This window comes from Solea solea, chromosome 6 (genome assembly GCF_958295425.1).
Source record: "Solea solea chromosome 6, fSolSol10.1, whole genome shotgun sequence".
Classification (NCBI taxonomy): domain Eukaryota; kingdom Metazoa; phylum Chordata; class Actinopteri; order Pleuronectiformes; family Soleidae; genus Solea; species Solea solea.
The window spans coordinates 30991314-31000946 of record NC_081139.1 but is presented as its reverse complement, the minus strand read 5'-3'; the positions used below and the strand labels follow the sequence as shown (position 1 = coordinate 31000946).

General features: G+C 40.8%; 1 protein-coding gene across 2 annotated transcripts in view; it reads left to right on the top strand.

Moving 5' to 3' along the window:
- Positions 1–4021: 4021 nt before the first annotated feature.
- LOC131460397 (integrin alpha-5-like) overlaps positions 4022–9633 on the top strand; it is a 76178-nt gene continuing 70566 nt past the window's right edge. The window contains exon 1 of one of the 2 annotated variants that reach the window (XM_058630857.1): positions 4022–4325. In XM_058630857.1, coding sequence (XP_058486840.1) covers positions 4141–4325 — 185 coding nt within the window. In that variant the 5' untranslated portion in view covers positions 4022–4140. Of the gene's footprint in view, positions 4326–6346; positions 6414–9633 lie in introns of those variants that run through there. The other variant, XM_058630858.1, reaches the window with a different exon arrangement.

Sequence of the window (9633 nt, the reverse complement as noted above, 5' to 3'; positions counted from 1 at the left end):
TTGGAGGTTTTTGTCGTTTTTGGAATCTTAAGTGGATCGCATTCAGTAAAGTCTGATTTGCATTTTATGAATAAAGGAAAAAAGAATGCAGATAAACAGCCACTGATGTTTCAGGTGAATGGGATGTGAAAATAATGTGAGGACCTGAAAACTGCAAGATGTTTATAAAAGAAGCCTTAAAACGATCTGATATTGACTATTCTTGAGTGTTAAAAGCAGTCTGTTAATGTACCTCATTGAATATCATAAACAGAAGTAAAAACAAAAAAACTTGTCATCAAAATTACTCCATGAAAAACCTGAATCCAGATCCATATCCACATTATGTCCAGAAAGTCCACTTAGGGCCACTATGGTCCACATCCATCGTCTCCTGTTAGAATGATGCCGCTCACAGTGCCCAGGATCATTAAAGGATTTCAGCTGTGTGCCGGGTCTGTAACACAGATTTTTAAGACCGATCCTCTGTGGTTTTGTTGATTGGGTTGAGACTTGTGTTTGGTGTGGTACTTTTTAAGGGCCAACAGCTGGCGCTGTCAACATGGCCGTTAGCTGCATGCCCATAATATATTGAGTCTGCAAAACAAGACTGAGAAGAGAAGATTACCATTCCTGTGGTGCTCTATCAGCTCTGTGAGCCTGTGCACAGCCGTGCTAACACTAGCATGCTAGCATTGTTTCTCTAGAATGAACGAAAATAACATCCTGTGAAAGTGTTGATGGCATGGACAATGTTTCTTCAATCCCACAATCCAATGTGCGACATATTTAAACCTTCATACGTGTCTGAAGTCAGGTCCTTCCACACCGGGAGTGAATGAGCTCTCGTAGAACAACTGTACTCGGAACCCTACTAGGCCCAACAAGTACTAGTAGCCTTCCGAACCCTAACTAGTAGTGCCAAAATGTCCACTAGTAGCACTAGTGAGACATGTTCACTAGTGTTACTTTTAACACTGAATATTTCTTTACCAGTGGAACTAGTGGAGGGAAGTTTGTCTTACTAGTGAAGCTCTGAACCTCACAAGAGTTTTGCCGTACTAGTATGTGACTGTGCACTACTAGTATACAATGGCACGCTACTTTTGTAAAAAAAAAAAAGCAGCAATGTATCCTTAAGATATCACAAATGAGCCACAATCTGTTTTCTTGTGTCCCTGCTGGCAGCCATGTTTTCAGCATCTTCAGGGCACAGTCACTGCTTACACAGCCCCTTCTCCACCGATGGTCCCAGCTCGGAGCTGGAGTCATCACTGCACGGCTGCTGTGACTTTGTTTTAAGTGTAACTGAATCATTAGGGTCATTAGAATCAGGTCGTTCAGTACTTCCTCCATGACCGGAGCACAGACTCTGTCTGACTGTCAGATATTGCATTTTAAACATTTCCCTGGTAACTGTTGGAGTTTTTAACTGATCTCCAGTTCTGCATTGTTCTGCTTGATTCTTGTCGGACGTCTTGCTCATGCCTCTTCCTGTGACCGCACTCGACAGTCTGGTAGAACTCAGCTTGCTGAGAACCTCACCAGATCAGGTACTATCACAGCGAGCCGGTGGAAAAGTGTCAGTTTCTCACACAACCATATTTCAAAATGTGTCTAATTTATCTATTCATTATCATCATCATCATCATCATCATCATCATTATTATTATTTTTATTATTATTATTATCATTATTATTGTTGTTGTTGTTGTTGTTATTGTTATTATTGTTGTTATTATTATTGTTGTTATTATCATTATTGTTATTTTTGTATTATCATTATTATTGTTATTATTATTATTACTACAATCATGCTTATCAACCAAACAAAATAAGCAGATTTCAGAAGGCTGCTCTATGAACTCTTTTTTTGAACTATCAACAATTTCAGTGATATGATGACAATAACAAAGCAGTCATAGTTCTTTTTTTGAGTTCTTTAACACAGACTGAAGTCACTGTTTGAAGGTTCCTTCAACACAATTCAACATGCCTTCAAAGCCATTGTTTGAAGGTCCAAAGTTCCTCAGTGTGCTGCTGTGTAACAGTCACAACTGCACTATTGACACAGTTCAGAGTTCCTCTCAGTCTCATGCAGTGCAAAGTTCATCACCACAACTCCTCAGTCTCTCCTTCATTTGCATCCTCATTCTTTTTTCCTTGTTTCTTAATTCCTTTGGATTCCTACCCTCCCTCAAAGCCTCTCATGTCTTCAGTCCCATGTCCTTGTTTCTCCTGTCCTCACAGTGTTTGATCCAACAGCCTTGTTAATGTCTTTATTTTATATTATAAATTACTTTAACAAACATACACAGAGAGGCTGTCATGTTGTAGTTCATACTTGTTGCCAGTGGAGGTCAAATGAAGGATTGCTTGTTAATTATTTGAACAGAATGACTGCACATGTTGACATTAAACACAGAGTGATGTGACATGACTCCATACACCATACCATACATGATGTGATGCAGGAACACAGAGTGAGTCTTGTTTGTAATCAAGGAAGTCATTGTGGAGATGATTTGGTTGATTAGATTTTACAGTGTTCCATGACGTAACCTCCTGGATGAAGTAACATCTTGGCATCATCAGCTGGTGTTTGTTGCTACATGCTCTGCAGTTGTGTGCTTCCTGTGTCCATGTAAGAATGTGTTCACATGGACACACTGTTCGGCCCTTGGCTGGTAACACACAGTGACTCACACATGCATGCAGCTGCACACACACATGTCCCCGAGTTACTGACACACTGACCCCAGCTTCAGCCATTAAATGAACATATTTCTGTCACTTCACAAAAGTACATTCAAGCAATGAATTCACAAAATAACAATGATTGAACAGTGGATCAACAACTCCTGTTTGCCATCATGTAAATTGCTGTTATTTGGACTTTTACAAAGTAACACACGTATATAAGCTGAGAGTTTGCTGTTTTTACAGCATGACAGGCCTGCTGCCACAGGGGGTGTGTCTTCTGTGTACATTATTTGCATGAATAGAAAAGTATTGGAGGAGACATGTGAAACTGTAGGACTGTAATGGAGCAGAGCGTAAACACAGTGTTCATAAGTACATCACTGTCACTGTGCTGGCTTCTTTTGAAGGAAGCCTATACTCTGGATGTGAGAGCAGGATGGAGGGATTTTAGCAGGAGAGTTCAGTGGAATATTTAAAAGAACTGGGCATGCCGTTATTAATATTATTATTATTGTTGTTATCATTATTATTGTATTATTAGTATTGTTTGATTATTCTTATTCTCATTATTATTATTATTATCATTATTATTATCATCATCATTGTTATTATTATTATTATTATTATTAGTATTATTAATAATGATAATAATAATAATAATAATAATACATCATACTTATATAGCGCTTTTTTGGACATAAAGACGCTTTACAAAACACAAAACCGTTATTACAGTTATTAAAACATTATTATCTCTGAAGCACATGTATTATACAAACCTTTATTCTCTGTTCCACCAGTTTACAAATCAATGGCTAAAAAGTCTTTATGTTAAAAGCAACATCAAAACACCTGCTTCATCCATCCTTTGTGCACATCAGTGAAATCAGTTGAAAGGTTGGTGTGGTGGTTAGTGCTCTGGTTAAGACCTGGGTTCATGCCGCGGGTTGAACCCAGGCATGAACTGTTGAACATGTGTCTTTCTGCATGGAGTCAACATGTTCTCCCTGTGTGTGTGTGTGTGTGTGTGTGTGTTCTCCAGTTTCCTCCCACAGTCCAAAAACATGCAATATGGTGATCAGGTGAAATTAGTTACTCTGAATTGACCATAGGTGTGAGAGTGAATGGTTGTGTGTCCCTGTGATGAACTGACCCCCCCATCATGATGGGTGGAAAATAAGTTGCCCCCTCTCTCTCAGTGCAGTTCTCCTGGTGAGGGAGGGGCCAGCAGCAGTACAGCACATTGTCTGGTAATATTTAAAACTCCACCCCAAAGACTGAGGCTGAAGTGATCCCCCCCCACCCCCCCCCCCAGCCCTCCTCCCTGCCTCCTCTCTCTCCCTGACTCAGTCCTTCCTTTCTTGTGGACTGTGCAGCAGCTCACAGAAGAACTCCGCAGCAGATGATGTGTGTTTTTCCAAAGCTGTTCAATGACAGAAGAGACGCACGAGAGAAGAGATGGGCAATGTTCCTGGACCTGCAGGGAAACGGCGTCAGTGCTGCGCGCTGCTCGGACTCGTAGTGGCGGCTGTGCTTCAGCTATGCGCAGCGTTTAACTTGGACACGGACACGCGCCTGGTTTTCAGCGGACCGCCGGGAAGTTACTTCGGTTATTCAGTGGAGTTCTTCGGTAACTCGTCCAGGTAAAGCAGTCTTTATCCCGATGTTCTCAGCTGCTGTACACATGTTGTCGTCACAGTCCAGCTGACTGAATGCAATGTGTATGAAATGATAATTATAAGGGCTCAAAAGTAGAGAGAGCATTATAGCAATATCCACAGATGCTGAGATCATTTTAAAGCTGGTAACAACACAATTGTCCAACCAACTCAAACTAATATAAAATAAATAAAAAAAGAAGAAATAAATGAATAAAATGAAAACACACACAAACCTCAAAGCACACGCATGACAGAAAACACACACAAACCCAAAAAAAACCGCAGAAATGAAAACACACACAAACCCCAAAACACATGCAGAAATGAAAATACACGCAAACCCAAAAACACACACAGGACAGAAAATACACAAACCCCAAAACACACGCAGGACAGAAAACACACACAAACCCCAAAACACACGCAGGACAGAAAACACACACAAACCCCAAAACACATGCAGAATTGAAAATACACACAAACCCCAAAACACACGCAGAAATGAAAACACACACAAATCCCAAAACACAAGTAGAAATGAAAACAGCAGCATATTCAAAAACGCAAGTGCTCGGGTCTGTGGGAGCACTTGTTTTCGTGCAGCTCTACGACCAGCCGTTACGATGCTACTTAATTCTTACTTTATTAAAAGACCTTTATTAAGAGGTTATCCGACTGTGGTCAAGCTATCTGACACTCATTTCTCTGTAGTCAAACTACCTGACGCTGAATTTTAACGGCTGAATTACAAATGGATTTACAGTAAAATCCCTGCAGTCAAACTGATTTTTAAGAACATTGATGTCCGGTTTTCAAAATAAAACACTTAGATCACCAAGACCCACTTCTGTTATTGAATCTGCAGCGTGTTTCTCCTCCTGCATGTGTTTTGGGTCGTTGCAGTGTGTTTATATTTAATTTATCATATTTATTGTATTTCACAAATGTATTCAATGTAATAAATGTGATGATTGTCAATGCTTATCATGACCAGACCAGATCTGTTCTCATGTCACAATATAGATACAATATCCATATGTTGCTCAGCCCGACTTGAAGTGTTTGCTGACAATTGATAATACATTTCAAAAACCTATATCGGCCAATACTGTGTCATCTGTTGAATATGTTTAAAGAGACTTTCATGAAGAATGAGGAGACTGTGATGTGAAGTGATTTGGAGGAGGACGGTGTGAATGAGTGAGAGAACATCATTAAAGCTAATGAGGCAGCAACATATAAGAGCAGCTGATGAACAGGTTAATGCACCACTGACAACCTGACAGCGAGGAAGTGAGAGTCTGCAGTATGACAACAGGAAGCTTAGTTGTTATAAAACGTTGTCTTTCTGGACTTTATTATATGTGATATTACTATATATGTGTTAATAATGTATGTGTCTACTCTGCACTGTTTCCATAACATCTTCATTCCTACAGACAGCCCCTCTGGACAATTTCAGGAAACTAGATAGATTTCAGTGCAGGGGCCCCCTCTTATTTTGGGGCCCCAGGCCTTTGTGTCTGCCCTTTTGTAACGCACCTGGAAATGATCAGACTATATTGGCTAAATTATTTATCACCTGATATTTGTTTCCTCTATCATTACATTATGAAGCAACATCACACACACACACACACACATGCACACACATACACACAGTGGTCCTGTCATGTGAGCATACTAGCAGCCTGAGTATGATTAAAAACAGACGTGTGTGTGTGTGTGTGTGTGCGTGAGAATGGTTTTAACCTACAGCAGAAATATGCTAATGTCCCTGTGGTACAGTCAGAGTTTCTGACAGATGAACTGCTGAGTGAGACAGGGACACATACATGAGGACACAGGTTTGGTTTGAGTGAATGAACACAACAGTTCAGGTCAGCTCTGTGAGACAGAGGCCAGTGTCAGGGGGCGGGGCCAATGTGGTTTGTTCACTGACTCATTTCTAAAATCTGAGTTGAACAGAGGGGTTTGGTGTATGTAGTGAACTGAATCACTGTGTTTCACTTCAGTGACTCGTGAGTCGGACGGAGTCTGTGCTTCGGTCATGAACAACTCAACCATTTGGTGAGCAAATGTTTTTAGTGAACTGTTGTTTCCATCAGTATCACAGCATGACCTGTTTTCTCCTATGATTTCAAATGTGAATCCAAAACAACACAAATGCCTGAAGCATGTAATTGAGCAGTTTAGGATTAGGCAGATTAGAAAGTTTTTTTTTGCTGCTTTATCTCACTGTTAGACAGCAGCACACGGGCATTGTTGATTCACTGCTGCCTTCATCATTCAATTCAAATATGTTACATTGTGACTTTGGTCTTGGAATCATTGATATTTAACTTTACCCTCATGACACAAACAAAAGAGCAGCATCTTCTCTGTGGAGTCACTGAAATGTGCAGTCAGAAAAGGCTGAACAACAAAGTTCAGGCAAACATTTCCTGACCCAGTTTTAACTTCCAGATAACAGGCAGACAGTTCCAGTGAGTTTACTGTAAAACAGAGGCCTCTGACCCAGTCTTCACAGCCAGCTTTCTACAGCTGTGGTGCGCTGGTTAGGAAGCTCTGTTTAACTCAGATGTATGTGACTTTCTGCTGAAGAGGAGCATGTGGCAGACATAATCTGAATGGTTTTTACATGAACATCACTGCGTCTATGAAAGATGAATTCTCAGTGATCAGCTCACACCCTCGAGGGCTCACAGACATATTCTCCTATGAGGAAGTTGGTGAAGTGTCTCTCAGTTTGCTTTACTCAGCCTGAGGCAGTTGGAGGATACATCATGAAGTCATTACTGTGATGTTAGCACTGGCTAAACTCATTTTTGCCAGGAATAATTGTTCTCTCCTGATGATGGGACTGTTTTTGCTGGTTGTCATGTGTTCTGACCACGACTGGGCTGTGAGGCTGCAGGGAGCCGTGTGCCACAAACGATTATTTTGATAGTCGACTAATCACCGACTATTTTTTTGGATTAGTCGACTAATCGGATCATACGTAAATTGAATGTATAACATACAGTTTATCGCACAAGCATCCAGCTGCTCTTATATAACAATCATTAGCTTTCAGCTTGAAGTGTTTAAGGTATATGCTAACTAAAAATGAAGATAATTAAGATGATAGTTCATTAAACCTTTAATGAAATATGCTTGTAGCAACAAACAATTGTAATTATAAAGTGCAAACAGCTGAGTGAAAGGCAAGTTCTGTCTTGCAGATATTGCATTGCACTCTGTTTTCTTTTGTTTTCTTAAAATGCTCCCACACTTTTGAGCTCCGTTGCCGCCGTGTAGCCATAATACCAGAGAGCCCGTCTGGTATAACGTCCGGTGACATCACGGCTGATCCAGATTACCACTACTGCGCATGTGTGTCAGGGATAGAAAGACAGGCGTGGCAGTGGAAGGTGCCGCAGCAGTTTTGAGAGAGAAAACAAAGTAAAAAAAATGACGCGTCAACTATTTATTAAATTAGTTGTCGGCAATTTTAATAGACGACATAATCGTGACTAGTCGACTAATCGTGGCAGCCCTAGTTTAGAGTTGTTTACATGTACAACAAACGTGCAGTTTAATCCAAAAAGGTTCATTCAAGCTGACACATTTTAATACTGTAAACTAGGGATGGGCATGATTCATCGACCATCATTAAGAATTTCATCTTTTAATGATAAAACTAATACAGGTTCTGTTGCGTAGTGTGAGTCTTGAAGGAATGCAATGAATTTCGCTCTGTGGCAGCAATTAAACATTTTACCACACGGGGACAATATTTGAAGAAAAACGCCACTCAGTTACTGCGAGTTTCTGTGTATAAGTCAGTAGCGTACTGTGGGGTTTCAGTCAGGGCCTTCAGTAAAAAAAAAAAGAAAAACGCACACAAACACCGACTATATTCACAAGACAGTTGATCTGCAACAACCATAGCGCACGTACGCACACCACTGCGCATCTATAGGCTACTGCATCATTACCACCACATCTTCCGTTATGTCACTCAGCAACCGCAATTTCACAAGCCACCATATGACACAAAAACAAGCTTCCACATAAGCATAGGCGTCAGATACACGGGGAACACGTCCACGGCACTATTTATGATCAACAGTTTTGTCCTCACCACTTCTAAAAAATGTTATACATTTATCATTAACACTACCTACTAAATGATGTACCTCTTCGGTGTAGGTCTTCCTCTTGAAATAATTTCCTTCTTTTCTCCCAACGATCGCCGTGAAAAGTTCACACGAAGGAGATCAGAAACATGATGGATCGGTGGTGTTAATGCAGTGGTCATAGCTTACTTCAAAACCCGCCAAAGGTTCAAACGTTGTTGATGACAACAGCAGGGGGCTAGCGCCAGACACATCGCTGGGCCTGGGGCGTTCTGTCACTATGCATCACATTTTGATTGGCTGACGACACAAGTCAGTCAAAGTTATAACCAAATAGGAAATGGCAGCTTCAACGAAAGGCCAGCAATGCTACTAGAGCAGGTCCACAGAGCTATGATGCGTTTAATGACATCCAGGAAAATCCAGCTCAGCTTCACAAAAAATAACCATATTCTTTCTGGAAATATAATCATAACATACTGAAAAAGTAATTGAATTCAGACACCTTCAGACACACATTAATTTGATTATTAAAATAATAATAATAATAATAAAAAAATATACTTTTTTGATATTGTCAGGGCCAGCAGAGAAGGCCCTGCTGGCCCTGACAGCCCACCACTGGTATAAGTAACCATGAAGAGGTCACAACTGTTCACTGCCAACACTGCCGAGCTACGACTTATGTACCACCTGAACAACGCACGTCCGACCATGGTTAGTGGTGCTCGTCGTCGTCCTGCTCTCAGCACAGACACGGAGGCTCCGCTGCTTTAGAGCACAGCAGTGCATATGTCCCGTTTAACTGCCACAGGAGTGCATGTTGTAATAAAGATGTCATTGAGGAAAACACGCTGTTTTTTGTATTTCCATTGCATTTTTAATATATTTTCATATAAATATAAATAGTGATTTTTAATATAAAAACATTTAATGGAATGCCCATCCCTTCTCTAAACTGTGTTCTTTTCTCTGGCTCGTGTAAGTTTGTTTGTTTGTCTTGACAATTACGACTGCACTTCCTGCAATCTTCCTCAGAAGTGTCACATGACTTTGCAGTGACCTCCAGTGTTATATCCAGGTGCAACCCCCTGGTGGCTGGAGGACCTTCTCACCACTAGGGGGGTTGTACCATCACGTGTTGTTCTGGGGTGAAGTGTGGGTGGGGG